The sequence below is a fragment of the Adiantum capillus-veneris genome, chromosome 28, assembly GCF_014529385.1.
Source record: "Adiantum capillus-veneris isolate H3 chromosome 28, ASM1452938v2, whole genome shotgun sequence".
NCBI classification, from domain to species: Eukaryota; Viridiplantae; Streptophyta; class Polypodiopsida; order Polypodiales; family Pteridaceae; genus Adiantum; species Adiantum capillus-veneris.
This window is the reverse complement of record NC_140958.1, coordinates 41,251,521-41,268,745: the sequence shown is the minus strand read 5'-3', so window position 1 is coordinate 41,268,745 and position 17,225 is coordinate 41,251,521. Positions and strand designations below refer to the sequence as shown.

Sequence of the window (17,225 nt, the reverse complement as noted above, 5' to 3'; positions counted from 1 at the left end):
TTTTTCTCTCTTCATTTTTTTTTTCCGCAACAATGTTATCGGTTATAGACTACTTTTCTTATAGTGGTGCTTTCGCTATTGGAAATTGCTTTGAAGAAGCACTCCTTTATTGTGCTCCTTGCTCAACACCTCTACATAGCAAGAGAGCATGTCGCCACCATTATGTAAAGCATGGATATAGTCGCTCGAGTGAAATGCATGCGTGGTATTTGGGAAAGAGCACGAGCCTCTTCTATTTCATGCACAATAGGTGTTTTTCTTGTGGCTCAACATTTGTGACAAAGTGGTTACATTATGCATTGTGTAACCTAATTTATCCAAATAACCGTCGTTTCATGCTTTAATATAATTGTTCATCCATTTTTTGAAATTTAAAACCATACTATTTTAATATTTTTCACAAGCAAAATAGGAAAAATTACCCAAAATTGAATAATTTAGCATCAAAGCGGTGGTCGATAATAATAGCGGTAATGCGTGCGAAAGTAACCGCAATAATGTACATGATAATAAACGTGATAATGTTTGCAACAATACTTAAATCACAAAAAAATGTCCCCCGGTCCCTGTCTCTTCTTTGGCTAGCCCATTTTGGACACTTTCTCTATAAACAATGACAAAAGATCGCGATAGATATTTTCAAATATTCATGGTGAGAGAGAGAGAGAGAGAGAGAGAGAGAGAGAGAGAGAGAGAGAGACTCTCTTTTAAACCAATCAACCTTGACAATGAATTAGTATATTATACAACGGAAGATAGATGTGTTTATATACTCACCTTAGCAGATTGCCCTACCCAAGATTTGACAAATAGGTAAAAGAAACACCTCAAGCCAAAATAAATATTGGGATCACATCCGGCTATTCACTTGAGATGCTACAAACTTTAACAGACGCTACCCAAAAGAGGAAAGAAAGTGCCCCAATAATCCTAAAAGAGTGTTTGCACACGTCACTACCATAATAGAGTAATAGTGAAATACTGTTGTATATCAAAATCATAATATAATAACATGCATATTTTAAACAACTTGAACTAGATCAGCAAATTGACATGGCACAAGGATTTTAAATTTTTAGAAGCAAGAAATCTTCCAAAACGCTAGAAAATGCTCAATATAGATGAATGAGAAGTGCTTACATTGAAAGGCATCGTCATGTTGGTCAATTGTGGTAATTTATATTGCTACCTATAGATTGCACTAATAGAAGTTATCGGGGGGTTCACATTTAGTACCCAGCCATGTAAAGTGTGTTTGCGGGGTATTTAAAAAACCTCTCTTTTAACATGTATAAATGAATAAAATGACTCCTTTTTTTTTAAAAAAAATCAAATTTGAATATAAAAACCCTTTATTTAAATGTATCTCGGTTAAATCGCTAAACATTTTTGCATTTTGAAACCCCTCCTATCAAACTCACATTATATATTAGCGTGATTACATAGTGCACCCCCGAGTAGAGGTTTGAATGTTCTTTATCCCTAAAGCAACAACATTGCTTGTTTGCATATGCAAGCTTAGTTTGCAAGTGCTTTTGCTATTGTCAAACTAGGCCTTCAATTCCAAATTTTGGCCCCTCTTGGACTTATCCTATAATTTTTCTTTTGTTCCATGAGCTAAGAGATCTCATCTCCCATTGCTAAGTCTAGCGACACACCTCTAGGATTGCAAAAGGACAAGGAGCAACCAGAATTGAACGCACATTCCCACGAGTAGAAAATTGACACTTCAATTGAACCACTCCATCTCTCACCATATTGTGTCCAATTAATGGGCCTCTACAGTACTTAGTTTTTGTCTTGAAAGTGGGAGGTGTCCACATATCTTGGGTACCACCCTAAGTCTTGATATGCTCACTTCCTTTGCTAGTAAAGTGTTGAGGTGCATATGGCCTTTGCTAGTAAAGTGTTGAGGACCTTGAGTTCAATTCATGTGGAAAGCATGGAAGGTAGTTTAAGCACAGATCAATGGACCTTGGTTTGGAAGGATTGGACGACGTAGCTTTCAAATGCAACTACGTTCGACAGTGCTCACGTGACTTACAAATTTGATCGTGCTGCTAATAACTGGCAGGTTCTCAAGTAAGCCCATGCTTTACGTGCAAACTGAGCAACAGCATTGTATTAGCTATAGCTACAACGGGCTAAGGAATACAGAAGCAAGGAATGACTAGAACGGGTGGGGGGTTGGCAGAGTGCTTTCGCCGTACTAGGAAAGAGATTATACATCGCTCTCGAATGCGAGAGGTGCCGATTGCGGAATCCAGGTAGCAAGTCCCGGTGTAAATACTCAGTTATTATTATTTTTTTCAATTTCTCGTTTTTTTTGTCCATCATGAGCAGCGAGAGGGGGTGCGGCTTTTAACTGCAGCACCGCCTAGGTGCTTTTTTCCTTCTCAGTGTCTGCTACCAGAAAAGCACAAATCTAGCCTAGGTATATTATCTAGCAAAGGGGCGATTTCTTTATGGTATAATATTCCGCATGCAAGCCAATATATCAGCCAGCGCTTTTCATCCTTAAATGGGCCAAAAGTACTTGGCCTTCTTCTTCTACATCAGAGTGCGCAGTGTGCACGCTACTACTATTTACTATATTTTTTTAATATGCCGAGGCCTTCCACATATTTTCGGATGGGAGAGCGGGAGAGAGAGAGAGAATCTGAGAGATTGCAATTTCCAACAGAAGGAAATTGATAGACGAGAAAATGTATTTTTAAAAATCAAGAAGATAGCTTCGGATTTGAAAGACAGACTCCTTTTTGTCCTTATGAGTCATGGCTTATGGTCTCTGCTTTGGCCTGAAACAAACGGCAGTCAGAAGCTCTCAGCTGGGCCAGGCAGGCTCATGACCAGGTTTTCCTGCTGCTCCTCCCTTTTTCGGCATTTCAAATTTTGTTCTTCTCCCCTTCAGTTCAATGTTGACTCTCTAAAGAAAAATATATTCTTCTCAAGTTCCCCCGCTTTTCAAAAAAGCAGAACAGGGAAGAGAAAAAAATTACTTACTTTCAATTTTGGTGTGTCTTTACGTTTCCACTGTATGCCCTCCTTTCGGACCAGGAATAAATAAAAAGCGCCCGAAAAAAGGAAAGCATGGTAAAGACTTTCTGGGCTCGTAAAAAGGAAAAATTGCGTCCTTTCGGAATATCGACATGTGAGAAAATTGGGAATATTAGTATATGACGGCATTTATTATTTTCTCCCGCTTTTGATTTTTATAGTCACATTATTTGAGGCAAGCTCTGACTAAAAGCCTGCGACTGCGGGATGCCATTCAAATTGGGGAGATGCAGGCTTGGCCCCACCAGAAAAGGCCCAAAAGAAGACAGCGCAGGAAGAGCAGAGCAGACAGAAGGCTGGACTCTCGCGCGCTTCTGATCAAAAAAACCGCTGCGATTGCAAAGAGAAACTAAAAATGGATTCTGTTCGTTTCTTTTCTCGATTTTTTTTTCTTCAATTTTCCATGCCGAAAATATTGTTATTTTTATTATTTGTCCTTCGCTACGATGATTACTATTCGAAACTTGGATTCCACGTATGGGCAAGATCTACAGAAGTGAATAGAGAGAGAGGAGCTACGGTGATGAGCAAAAAACAGGATGATGCGTGGGCGAGAGAGGGGGGGGGAGGGAGGGAGGGAGGAAGGAACGGAGGGAGGGGAGATGATGGCTGACGTGCTGCTGGCGCAATGCTTCCGGCCTAATAGTTCTGTACGTGCGCGTTTCCCGCTGATTTGAGCTGAGAGCAGTCGAGTAGGGAAAGCCGCACATTCATGAATGAGTGATAGAGAAGTGCAGTAGAAGAGCCATAATAATTAATAATAATATATATATATAGAGAGAGAGAGAGAGAGAGAGCTCTCACCTCCAGCCTCTGTAGAGTCCATCCCAAGTCCAAGCCTTTTGTAGCATCGCACGCAAAATATATCCTACGAAAGCGTCCTCTAGCGCACTGTTCTCTCTCCGCTTTGTCATATGGACATTTTGTGGGGCAAGTGAATTATTTCTCCAGCTTCCTTCTGGTAAACGTAGCTCTATAGCTCTCTTTGTAGCTCTATAGCTCGCTTTGTAGCGCATATGTCCCTAAGCTCTAGCACCCCCCCCCCCCTCCCCTCTTTGATCAAGCCTTTTACTTCCCATCATCTCGGATCAAACGTCTTCCTACAGATTGCTCTCTAATATATAGCCTTGTCTAAACAGACTTCAGCCTTCAGTTTTGGCTGCATATGGAGATCCATCATATTACTCAATAACAACAGTGCAACATACTGTCAAACCCATATGTCATCTTGAATTAATCAAGTAGAGAACACTTCGACATATCCGTAAGGACATCAAGACTGGGCCCTATCTGGCAGTCGCTGCCGGACGTACCTGGACAAATTGAATTCATCCTTCATAACCAAAAATCTGTTGCAAATTGTAATAAACTGCTGCCATGGGCTCGAATATCTCCCCTCTCATCTTCTATACCCACGCATAATTAATTTGTTTTCGGTTAAAACCTCAAAGATATGCAAACTGTCAAACTCGCAGTAATATAGCCAAAACATCCTAACCTCAACAACAGGAATGAAGCCCACATCTTTATCCCAAAAAATTGTAATCAATTCTTTTTCTGATCCTTGAATCCAGCAAACCCACAACAGCCAGTAACTAGGGCCCCGGCTTCGTGCAGTCCTACATTCGTTTTACAGTAATGCTTGAAATAAGAATTGTCATCGGGAAGCAAGGTGAGCTCTCAGCTCATGCAGTATGAGAACCTCAATTCTCTATATCTACTTTAAGTAGGCTCTATTGAAGCACTGCTCCCCAAGGATTCAAAGCTACAGGCAGAAATGTCCTGAAGGAGTTGCTCGCGATCACCTGCAAACTACATGCACATATATATATGCCTCATCCATATATTGCAAGGATGGATTGAGCTCATTCCTCATCATCATAGCTGAAGGGATGTTGAACACTTGCACCCTGGCGTGAGACGGTGGAGGAAAACCGTAGCATTGAAGACCGAGCCTATTGGCAAGAATTGATGAACCAATCTCCTGTACAATGAAGGCTGCACTGAATAAAATCTCTTCGTTCTTGTTTCCACAATTGCTGGGGCTAAGATGATTGTTCAGGCAGTCTTAGCCTAAGGTGCAAAGAAGCCTGGTTCATGCATTTGACTAATGTTAAGAAGTTGCAGGTACTTTCAATCTAAGATGATCCCTTTTTATATATTCAGCCATCCATCATTACACAGAATTATACATCTGAGATACCCCCAAGACAGTGTGCCACTAAATATGAACTCATGAGCTTTTCCTGCGTATGGCATTGCTGGTCTGTGTGTTATTATCCGCATTGAAAATGTTAAATCTGACAATTTCGAGACGCTATGCATTTGTTACTACGTTGCTGCAATGATATGTCAAAATTGCTTCACTAGCATTTTCTGAAACTACAAATGTGTATTTCCTATATGTAGACCTGTATTAATTGGTGACATCTTTGCGATGTATCTTGAGAGAGCCCCAGGAGACCAGCAAGATGCATCTAATGTTAAGAAGGCCCATTCTACAGGACTCTGGATATCAAGTGTTGAATCTTGTACCTTGCGAATGTTAATGAATCCCAAATTGTTGCACTGTCGCTTGGAGGACGCCAATTTCATGTTAATTAGAAAGGGCCCTGCATAGTCTCTTTTCCAAGAAGAGTGTTTCCAGGAGTCCCATAAATACCTGCCAAATCTATGAGAGCAGAGCTTAATGGAGCACTTCTGCCGCCGCCTAGCTGCAGCTCGGGAACGTTTGCCGAAGAGACATTAACTCTATCCAATGAACCCTGGTCGTGGAGAAGCCCTTTGAATATTCGGCCTCCGATCTTTACAACAGTTCTGTATGCATATTCATCCTGACCATCAGATATCCCCGTCAACCTCACACATTGGAAAACTGCATCATGTATCGTGACCTCTCGAGGGAGGGCTGCCCTGAACATAGACTCTGCAATTCAAACATGTTGACAATCAATTTTCCCTGTCTACTCAAAGGTAAGACATGCATACATATGACCCTTCACAAGAACTATATGGCATAAGATCGTTATGGATAAGATAATGCTCAGAAATCCGATCGACATTGCAGCCCCTACAGCATGATGTTCATGGAACAATCTTTGTAAGCATGAAGAGCGAAACTACTGATGGACAAGTGGGGGCAATGCTAACAATTTAAAAGATCAAAAACACAGACAAGCTCAATGCAGAGTATGAGCCGGCGCTCGGACAGAAGGATGCTCAGAATTTTCAATAGGCTGGTGCCTACATCGCTGTAGCAAATGCCCTTCAAAATTTGAATTTGAAATTGAATTTGAAATTCAAAATTTTCAATAGGCTGGTGCCTACATCGCTTGTTTACTAGTGGGTTGCGGATGAAATTGAGAATGCAGCTTTTCGAGCAGCATTAGTCTTAGCTGTCGAGAGTATTAAAAGCCCAATTAGCGTGCATATCGCCCTACCTGCCGTTGGCAGCCTACTAGATCATGGCAGTTTTAATATTGCGAGGCTGCTTGAGAGTATTAAAAGCCCAATTAGCGTGCATATCGCCCTACCTGCTGTTGGCAGCCTACTAGATCATGGCAGTTTTAATATTGCGAGGCTGCTTGGAATTCCTGTGAAAAGGTTACTTGTAGCGACATTTGCAATGAAGCAACCTTAAACTTGCTTGCACAGCCGGTTAACACAGTTGTCCGCAAGCTTCTCGCTGCAGCATGAGCGTGTTAAGGTGTGCAGCTATGCTCCAAGAGCTAGGCTTTCAGTCACAGGGTCAGTCGGAAGGACAGCCAGCCAAGAAAATGAAACAGAATAAATGCACGCATGAGCAGCTCCCAAGGTATGTCGCTTCTTCCAGACTCTACGAGGATGAAACACAGGCCCATCTTTTTCACGATCTCAGGAAAATTGGTGACAGAAATTTACGTTTGCTCAGTACAGTTTGTCGACGATGGACATGAAAAGTGACGGTGAGGTCAAAGACGAAACGGAATAATCAGCAAGCTGCAAAGAGAGAGAGAGAGAGAGAGAGAGAGAGAGATGAAGGGACGGAGCCTCGGAGGTGCATTTTACATGGACAAAAATTTTCCTCGTGCCATTAAGGAAGCGTTGTGTGTGAGGTGTGTGTGTGGGGGGGAGGGGGGAGAGAGGAGCTGACCTTGTTGAAGAGATATGGGGAGGACCGCTGCATTGAAGTCGGAGGTAGTCCGAGGAGGCGTGCCAGTTGAGGCTGAAGTAAAGCTGGAGGCGCCAGCGTGAGGGTGGTGGTGGTGGCCGAAATGGGCGGCAGCGCCTGCGAGAGCCAAGGTGCGCGCCCTCTTTGACTTTGGAACGGGCTGCCCCGCCATTAGCGCTGCCAGCTCTGCCTGCTGCCGCTCCCGCCTCTTCGCCGCCGGCACCCACGTGCTCCTCACATGTGTGGCACACTCATAGCCCCTGCTCTTACAGCACGTGCGGCACCTTGAGTGCACGCAGTCTTTCTTGGCTTGGTTCCCACAGTCCTGGCACGCAATTGTCGCGCTGCTGGATGACCTCTGTCTCATTAATATGGGCTCCGCTTGCATCGCCCTTTGCTGCTGCGCTTGCGCTTGATGCTGCTGCTGCTGCAGCTGCATCATCTGTTGCATTTGTGCTTGCTCCGCCTCCTGCGCCCCCCGTGAACCTAAGAGCTCCATATCCGCTACGCTTATACTCGCAGTCGCGTTCCCTTCATTGTTCCCCCCACCCCCAGCAGCTTCACTCTCATTGGCCCCCGCTCCTCCTCGCTGCTCTGAATCGCTACCTTTTGCTCTGCTTAGTATATTCACTGCCCATGGATGTTGCCCTCCTTCGCCAGCTGTCGGCGAGACAATCGACACAGACCTGCCCTTACTAGAGCCGGCCTCCTCTGCTCTCCTCAAACCGGGAAGTTGCAAGGACTCATGTGCTGATGCTGCTGCAGCTTCTTCTTCGGCCTGATCTCTACTAGCCGCTTGCAGCCGAGCTTGAGCTTGCGCTTGCACTTCGTAGCTCACAAAGCTGGCTCTCGCTGCTGCTGCATCATCATCGCGAGTCCTGAACGGCAGTCGTTGCCCATAGAAGTTCAGGAGCTGATCTTCATTGCTGCTGCGGGAGATATTAAAATGTCGCGCATAGGTTGGGTCCGGATTGGCAAGCCCCACAAATCTAGTAGGCGTACCAAAGAGTGGGGCCTGAGTGGCAAGGTTCAGGGAAGGGGGGACAGGCAGTATTGTACCCAAGGGGAGCTGGTCAGACGGAGAGGGATCGAAGGAATATCCATAGCCGAGGCTCGATCGGGAAGAGTCGAAGGGGGGAGGGAACTTGTCAGAAGAGCCACCGTTGAAGCCGAGGGAGAAGTCACGTTCTTTGAGGGAGCGACTAGCTGCGGCTGAGCTCGAATTAGAGGAAGGGGGCTCCGGCTGCTGCTGCTGCAAGCTGGATGACGCCAAGGCCCAGTCCGGCGCAGGAGTGCCGCTGCCTGCAGAAGCCACGGCTGGCGCCACAGTGAATCCCTAGACTTCAATATATAGGGGCACGGCACAGCCCTAATTCCCAAGCAGCAGCGCCTATACAGAGCTAGTGGAGAGCTAAGTGTGTAAGATACATAGGGACTCTCTCTCTCTCTCTCTCTCTCTCTCTCTCTCACACACACACAGGCCTCGTTGCAAGCTTGCCCTGTAAAAAGGAAATTTGAGCTTAGGTGAGGTGAGCTCGAAAATATAGATGGCTCCCGTTTCTCGAAACCGATTTCTTCGGCCACCTGCAGCTGCGCCAGCCTAACGAGAAATTTAAGCGACCTCGCCCCTGCCGCACAACTCTATCTGTCTGCAGTATACGAAAAACAGCAGAGCTCTAAATACACTCTCTCTCGGATACTGTGCATGTATGCCTCTCGTAACTTGGCACGTTCCCTCGAGCTATCTAGCTCACGCCTGCCAAGTATGACCCTGCACTAAATTAGCCCCTCCCTGCTATATACGCACTCCATTTAGCCCCTCCCCTCTCTGCCTCAAATTTTGAACTGATTCACTACCTAATTAACATCCCCCCTACAGCCCTCTCTATGACGTCTGGCTCCTCTTCATGCCCACCACAAGGGCCTTGAAACTCGTAGACGCTTGCTGCTGCTCTACTAACCATTACATTGAACAAAGATAAAGATAAAGTGTGTTTGCATCGGGGCACAGCTACACCCTTACCCCAAGACGCCTCCAAACAATCCCAGTAGACCCAACACAATCATCAAAGAGCCCACAATCATCAGTTCCGCTACTAGACCATCCCCCATACGGCCCATTTTTTAATGGCTATGAAAGAGGTGATCCTTGAAAAGCCCAGATGCAAGCAAGCTACCAGACAATACTCTATTGCGTGCCATAGATCTCACTTCCTCAAAGTCTGAGAGGAATCCAACACATAGGGCGCAAACTAAGAGGGAACGGTTGTGTGGAATGAATGGAACAAATGATAGAGAGAAGTGTATTTAAAGGAGAGCGAACAGGAGGCTGTTTGTGTGTATGTGTGTGTGTACGAGAGAGAGAGAGAGAGAGCAGGGGGGATCGGGAGCTGGTAGCTCGTGTGAAATGACGAGAAGAGGACCCTAAATTAGCTGCTGCGTGCTCGCATTGTAGGAGTTGAAGAAGGAAGTCAGCAGAAATAGTAGCAGCTATGTGTGATGATAAGAGCTGTGTAGAGGAATCAAAAGGGGAGGAGGGAGAGGGAGAGGGAGAGGGGAGGGGGCCGGGGTGTGCGTGCGGGCTCTGGAACAAGGATGATGGGTAGCGTCTAAATGCAGACGAGGATGTTGGGCGAGAAAGATCGTCGCACTGATTCAAAAGTGGGAGGCTACTATTGCTGCGTGTGGAACGAAGGGACCCGTGCGCTAAGTGAATGTGATGATGCGATGATTAAAGGGATTGGGGAGGAGGGATACGATCAGTGCCCAGGAGATATAGTGTAAGAAGGTGAGGGGCAATGGAGGTCGGGAAGAGGGGGAGGGGGAGGTAAAAAGGGGGGCTCTGCAAGGGACTCGGGGAGCTGAGAGAGCTGAGGAAGAAGAGAAGGGGGGGGGACCTTTACAAACTGTGATGGAGATTGCTGAAGGGACTGCGATGAGATTGATGTGTGAGCCAAAGAGGAGAGGGGGCACGGACCGGAGAGAGGGGAACGCCACACTGCCACAGGAGGTGGTGCGCTTCATCAAGTTTTCTATACACCTCTCTCTCTCTCTCTCCTCTTGCTTTGCATTCTCTTCTCCTATATCCCCATTTATCCCACATTCCCTAATTCGTGTATTCATTCTCCTCGTTTGAGTTCTAAAATACATTCCGATTTCCTTGTCATTTTGAAAGTTTTGGGGAAGTGCTTAAGCTTGATGTCTTTTGTAGATGTCCTTGCATGGCAAGTGTCCTAATTAAAAGATGGGGCTTTTGCTTAGGGACCCTCCGCCCCCATTTACTTAGTCAAGAGCTACACCAATTGCAGCACGATCAGGTTGGACTAGCAAGACAACCAAACTTAGTTGTATCATGATAGTATGCGTCAAACATGTTGTGTCCTAATCTTGACATCTCTAAATAGGGACTTTTATTCTAGTCTACACCATCCTAGCTCAATGTAAAATAGATAATCATTGGCTTCATGTTATGCTTTCTCCTCCTTCGTGGACTATGATGATCCAAAATAATGCTCTTCATTTTCAAGCCCTTCACTTGAACTGGGATGCAGGAGTTTAGATAGAGCCATTTGAGCATGGACCCCTCATGAACTATGAAACTTGATATGAAACCACAACATGGGGTTGATTTTTGGTGTCGATGGGTTTACCTTTTAACCAGTAGATTGCACAACATGATCAAAGTTGATGTGTACGACATGTCATTTTTCTAAGCATAAATTTGAATCTATAGGTGACCAACAAGGATGTGAAGAAAAACAAATAAGGTCTTAAAGAATAATTAAGGATTTCAATCTTAGGAGGAAGCGGTCCAAGAGCTTGCTAAAGTGAACTTCGCAATGGATTTTACACAATGAAAGCATCATGGGCACCAAACCTTTAGAAAGTGTTCAAGGTATGGCCCCCCTTGTGGTTTTAAGGAAGGAAATTTTCAATTGCTAAGGGGTAGTAGAGAAATTCACTATAACAATCCGCTTACCATCATTATTGCCAGCAAGGTAGCCTATGATGGTACCCATCTACCTAGTGATTTAAGTAGTATACTTTTGAAATCTAACCATTGCTTTGAGTTTGACAAGCCAAAATAAGGGGTTCTTTGATAGCATAAAACCAAGGGTTTTTTCAGGTTGTGCAACGGTATTGCAAACCTTTTTCTTGGTGCACTTGACATAGTCATGCATAGCTACAATCTAGCAATTACGTATAGAATTAGAGATTAGTATATTCGGTATCTACTCTGATAATTGTTCCTTATCCGTGTTAATTTTTCTTATGATGGAAGCGGCGGTCCATTCTAGGTGTTCTATACTCTTTTAGTAGTTGACTCTCTTAAGAAGGTTATAAGCCTATGGGGTAGGGATCGTTTTTGGCACATGTTGTCAATCACAATGTGTACAACATGGTCTAAAAACTCATGAAGTTCGGTTTAGCCGGTGTAAAGCAAGGTTTATGAGGGTCTTTCTTACTCCTATTGTTTGAGTGTTTTCAGCTACCTCCACACATAAGTACTTTGTGTGTTTGATTCCACATGTCAATAATATGAGTTTTTTGGACTAACACTTGAGTCTCTTTCCTAATTATGTCTCGCGACAAAGCCCTTATGTGTTGGTTAAATCCGTTTTTAAGAACACTTCAAGTATGCAATATCGAAAACAATTTCAGGCTGGAAATTATCGAATATCTAATAAGACTTGTTAATGTAGCAAGTACTATAAAGAACATAAATGGATGGTTGCTTTAACTTCTTAGGTGACAATTTTTCATACCTATTATGTACATATATATAGCATGCTATGTCATGTTAATGAAAATCTTTAATTATTTGTACCTGGATGTCGTTTATGATTCAAATAGGAGTGCCAGGCTATCTAGTACTTGTTTTGTATAGCCTATCATGAATTGCTCTGATTCAAGGCGATAAGTATTTCATTCTTTTTAAAGAGCTATGTACACATCTATTCCCTCAAGTTTCATGTATGCTATGAGCATAAACTAATCCATGAGCATAGGCAAGCACAAAACACCGCCATCATGGAAATGTAGGCTTGGATAAGTTTTCTGCTAATACATGAACATTAGGTGTTATGGTCCCAACTATTGTTTAGCAAAGACATATATTTCTAGCGGCATGAAAATTCATGCATTTGATAAGTTATAAAGCTTTTTTAGTTAGAACAAGTGTAGTTTCTCTATAGATTTTTGTGGGTCTACCAAGTGGCGTACAAGATCATGCCTCGTCATGGGTGACTGTAGATAGGTTATTCAACTATGTATGTGTATTCCAACCAAGTCCACCAATAAAACTCCAAATTTAAGCAAGTTGTTTGTTAAAAATCTGTATAGATTTTATGGATTTTCCATCAATATTATGAGTGATCGTGATCCCAAGTTGATTCAACTATGTAAGTGTATTCCAACCAAGTCCACTAATAAAACTCCAGAGTTAACCAAGTTGTTTGCTGAAAATCTGTATAGATTTTATGGATTTTCCATCAATATTATGAGTGATTGTGATCCCAAGTTTAACAACCATTTTTGGAGGGTTGTCTTTAATGGTTGGGAACACAACTCTATATCAATAATGTCAATCACCTAAAACAAATGGGTAGACTAAACGATCCAATTAGAAAGATAGTTTCTCTATTTTGTAGTTTGATTACATTAGTTCAAAGCATTGTAACTACTTGATTTGGTCTCTTCATATGCTTATATATGGGTTTCAACCTAGATCACAAGTTATGGTGGGATTGATTATTGAGAAAGTTCAGCGAGTTAAGGACTTTATTCAAGATCATATGGGTATGTTGAAATTTTCTCACCGATGTATTCGAGAACCAAATCCAAGCAGTATGCTGATGAGAAATATCAAGAAGTCGCTTTCACGAAAAGTCAAGAAGAGGTATTGAGTGATTACAAATACGCAAACATATTAATCACGTTAAGTGATCACTTTTTAAAACATGTGATCACATGAAATGTTCACTTGATCTTTTTATTGACCTGCAAAAACCACACAAGTCCCATCGGGCCTTTTTTCTATCCTAGCAGGCCCACTGGCAGGTTTTGGCATCCAAGTGGATCTGCCACAAAAAATTAACAGTCCGACGGGCTTTTGGTGGATTATCATGTCACCATTCATCGTCTTAAATGTGATCATGTGAAGTGTAATTATGTGAATACGATAATAACACATGGTAAACACAAAAAATTCATGTGATCACGTTACTATTAAATTAATCCTTGTTGGAGAAGCGTTTTTACCTTGAAAACAAAAGTGGAATATTTCCTGTTAAGAACACTAATGTTTTTCCAAGTGGCATCTTCCTCAGGTCTGTCTTTTCACTTGACTAATACTTGTCGCCGTACATGATGATGTAAAGGTAGATCAGGATAATCAAGAATACGCTCAAGTTCATGTAGGTGAGTTGGAGGTTCAATGAATTCAACCAAAAAAAATTGGTCAATAAATTGTCTTCCTTATGTAAGCGTTTACACAAATAGCTTATAGGGAATACTGGATGAATGCGAGAGTACGTAGGTAGTGAGAGTTTATAGGCCATATCACCAACTTGCTTGAGTATCTTAAAAGGCTTACAATACGTCAAAGGTAATTTAGGTGTTTGCCTAGTCTTCAGAATTTATGAATACTTTGGCATACACAAAAATAACTCTTTAATTTCTCTTTCGTGAAGGTTACTTGTTGATGTTTCTCATTAGCATACTTTTTATACCAATCATATGCTTATCAAATATTTTGATGAGCTACTCTCAACATTTCCATGTGGTCTTTGAAAATCCTTGGCTTGCTTAAGCTTTTCAATTTCCAACCCCATTGTAACTAGTGACCTAGATTGAAAACCATACATAAGCATGAAGGGACTAAAATAAATCGTCGTATCCTTAGCACTATTGTAAGAAAACTTGAGAATAGGGAGATAATTTTCTCAATCGGACTGCTTTTTGCTTATGTATGCTCATAGCATATCCTCTAGCACTTGGTTGACATGTTCAATCTGACCATTTGTTTTAGAATGAAATGCAGTATTGATGTTGAGTTATGTACCCAATCGTTTAAACACAACACTCCAAAAATGACTGTTAAACTTGGGATCATGATCACTCACAATGCTACTTGGCAACCCATAGATATGTAAGATAGCATGTGTGAACAAAATAAGGGATTTATAATTGGGTACATTTACATAGAAATGTACTTACATAAAGGGTTTTTAATTGAGAAAGTGAACATTTTCATACATATGGGCTAGTTTTTTTTTTTACAAAAATGCATATATAAGAGATACATATAGTACTTGAAAATATACAGGTAAGGAATTATTCAAATACCTCTTGTTCGCACGTGCTATACTTTTACATACTAGACTCCCCGAGAACATAGCCGTATAAACCTGCTAGTAAAACTATCGTCGTACAAGTATCTAAATTTTCTTTCTGTCTAGGTGTTGTCGTGGCATTCATAAAGAATTTGACACCAAATATCAACATCCATCAGAACGCAAACTCTCCCCTTGTGGAGTCTGTGAAAAATTTCTTCTATCTCTGTATCTCATCACTCGAAAGAGGAGAGCTACGTGTGGAGGGTAAGGACACACTACCAACATTGGATTGAGAATGATTCTTGATTTTCACATGGCTCCACACTTTGAAGTATCCATCGACATGCTCGTATTTTCCTTGAGATATTCCAAAAACTCACTTTGAGGCTCAATGAAAAGAAGAGAGTTGATCTCAGGTATGCAACTAATAGCATCAACTACCAGATTGCATCATGTTTTATGATACCAGAGCTTTGTATCATACTCCTAAAGAATCTTAGTCCACCTGGCCTCTTGACTCTTCAAACTGTTTGTTGTGTAAACCATTTTATACTTTCATGGTCGAACACAATCTCGAACTGAAATCCATACAAACATGTCGCCAAGTTTTCAAAGCAAATACTATTGCATAGAGCTCCCTTTTGTAACTGGAATAATTCTCCTGTGCAGAATCAAGCTTCTTGCTTTCAAATGCAATTGGCCTCCCCTCCTACATAAGGATTGCCTCAATCGCACAGTTACTAGCATCCATTTCTAAAATGAACTGTTCCAAAGGATCCGCAGTAGCCAATATAGGAGTTGTAGAGCTAATGCATCCTTGAGAGCATCAAAACTTTGGTATTGAGATTCTCCCCATTGAAAGGTTTTTCCCTTGTCTTTTAGTATGCCTGTCATCGAAACAACAATATGAGCATACTTTCTAATGAACCTTTGCTAAAAACTTGCAAATCCCAAGAAAATCTATAAATTTCTAGGAGAAGGCCACCTCCTAGTGGCATTTACTTTGGATTTATCTATATGTAGCTCGTCAACTGCGATCACATGCCCTAAAAGTATTCTAAATAGTGAATTTTCTCCTTGAAAAAACCATATTTTGATTCTTTGGTATATACCTTAGTTTTTCGTAACAATTCAAACATCTACTTCAGATATTGTAAGTGCTCCTTCTCAGAGGCACTGTACACTAGAATATTATCGAGGAAAATAATAACAAGCTTGCCCAAATATGTTTTCAAGACACTATCCATAAGCGTCATGAAAGTTGCGGACGAATTGGTCAATCCAAAGGACATAACCAAAAACTCATAGTGTCCAAATCTTATTTGAAATGTAGTTTTGGGTATATCAACAAGCCTCATGCATGCTTGATGATACTATGCCAGCAAGTCTATCTTTGTAAAGATATGAGCATGGGTGAGTTTATCAAATAACTCATCCACTCTCAAAAACAGCTACTTGTTCTTAATAGTAATCGCATTCAATCCATGATAATCACTGCACATGTGCATACTACTGATCTTTTTCTTGATCAACAAGATAGGAGAGGCACATGGTGAAGAAATAGGTTGTATACACCCTCTTTTAAGATAATCAGCAAGCTCATATTCCACGTCAGTAGCCTTAGAATGAATAATTCTATAGTGTGGTTTACTGATGAGCTTACTGCATGCTACCACATGTTTCACAGCACGTGTCGGTGATAACCCTGGTGACAAATTATCTAGGAACGCCTCTTTGTATTTCATTAATAAATCTTTTAACTTATTAGCAATGTTTGCTTGTTCTAGAGATAGAGAAGTAGCCATAGTTGGAAGAGAAGAGAGAGAAGCATGCGGTGTTGAGGAATTGTCGTTCCAAACATTATCAACATTTGACAAAAAATGACACATTAACGCAAAAAGAGTTTTTCTATTTCATCTTGAGAAGAGATCTTCATAAGCTCAACTATACAAACTAGTGGCAAGGAAGGAACATCCTACTCCCCCAATAGCAACACATGCATGCCATTGGATTCCAACATCAAACTATTATGCATTAAGTGATGATTTTAAACTATGTAACCACTATCGACTAAGGACCAAATGTGTCCAATCCATACCCTTGACTTAAAAATTCAAGGACGTGTGATACCCTTGAATCTCTAATGGTATATCTTTCGATTGAATATCCAACACTTTGGTGTCATGGTTGTTAATCATCACTACCATGTAATATTGGGAAGGAGTCTTGGGTAACTTGAGCCGTTATACTAACTTATAGTTAATGAAATTATGCAAAGCACCATTGTCCACCAAGATTCATACCTTGTGACCTTGGATAGACCCATGCATACAGAGCACCAAATCATGTGGACCAAAGGTCGACTTCCACATTGAGGCCGTGATACAACACTCGTGTGTGTGCTACCTCTACATTGGAGAACCAAGAGGAGAAATCAAGAGGCAACAATTGCACCATATGCACTGCTTTCTCTTTACCTTGGTCATCAAATTTTTCTTTGCAACAAGCATTTTTGCCATGTCCACTCCCTAAACAAGTAAAACATAACTTTTCCTTCTTAGCCTTCTCTAACTCTTCAGTAGAGAGAGGGCCCCTAGACCCCTTGGAATTCTTGGATGCCTCAGATGCAGCTATTATGAAAAAACTTTATTGTACCCATGCTTTGTATGTGTGTATTTGCA

The 17,225-nt window shown here is 41.9% G+C and overlaps 1 protein-coding gene across 1 annotated transcript; it reads right to left on the bottom strand.

Moving 5' to 3' along the window:
• Window positions 1-4,582: 4,582 nt before the first annotated feature.
• Window positions 4,583-10,029, bottom strand: LOC147420327 (uncharacterized). Its single transcript, XM_086504911.1, has 5 exons — window positions 9,231-10,029; window positions 9,065-9,160; window positions 8,829-8,856; window positions 7,190-8,543; window positions 4,583-5,983 (listed from the first exon to the last, which is right to left on the bottom strand). Exons 1-5 carry the CDS (start codon window positions 9,326-9,328, stop codon window positions 5,658-5,660), a joined length of 1,902 nt encoding a protein of 633 aa, XP_086361037.1. The 5' UTR covers window positions 9,329-10,029; the 3' UTR covers window positions 4,583-5,657.
• Window positions 10,030-17,225: the final 7,196 nt, after the last annotated feature.

Bases quoted from the DNA above. Each gene is read 5' to 3' on its own strand.
- LOC147420327 (XM_086504911.1), bottom strand. From the start codon at position 9,328: ATGGGCCGTATGGGGGATGGTCTAGTAGCGGAACTGATGATTGTGGGC. The intron at 9,161-9,230 runs GTAAGGGTGTAG...AATGGTTAGTAG, and splicing joins TTGTTTGGAGGCGTCTTGGG to AGCAGCAGCAAGCGTCTACG. The intron at 5,984-7,189 runs GTCAGCTCCTCT...TTTGAATTGCAG, and splicing joins CCCCATATCTCTTCAACAAG to AGTCTATGTTCAGGGCAGCC.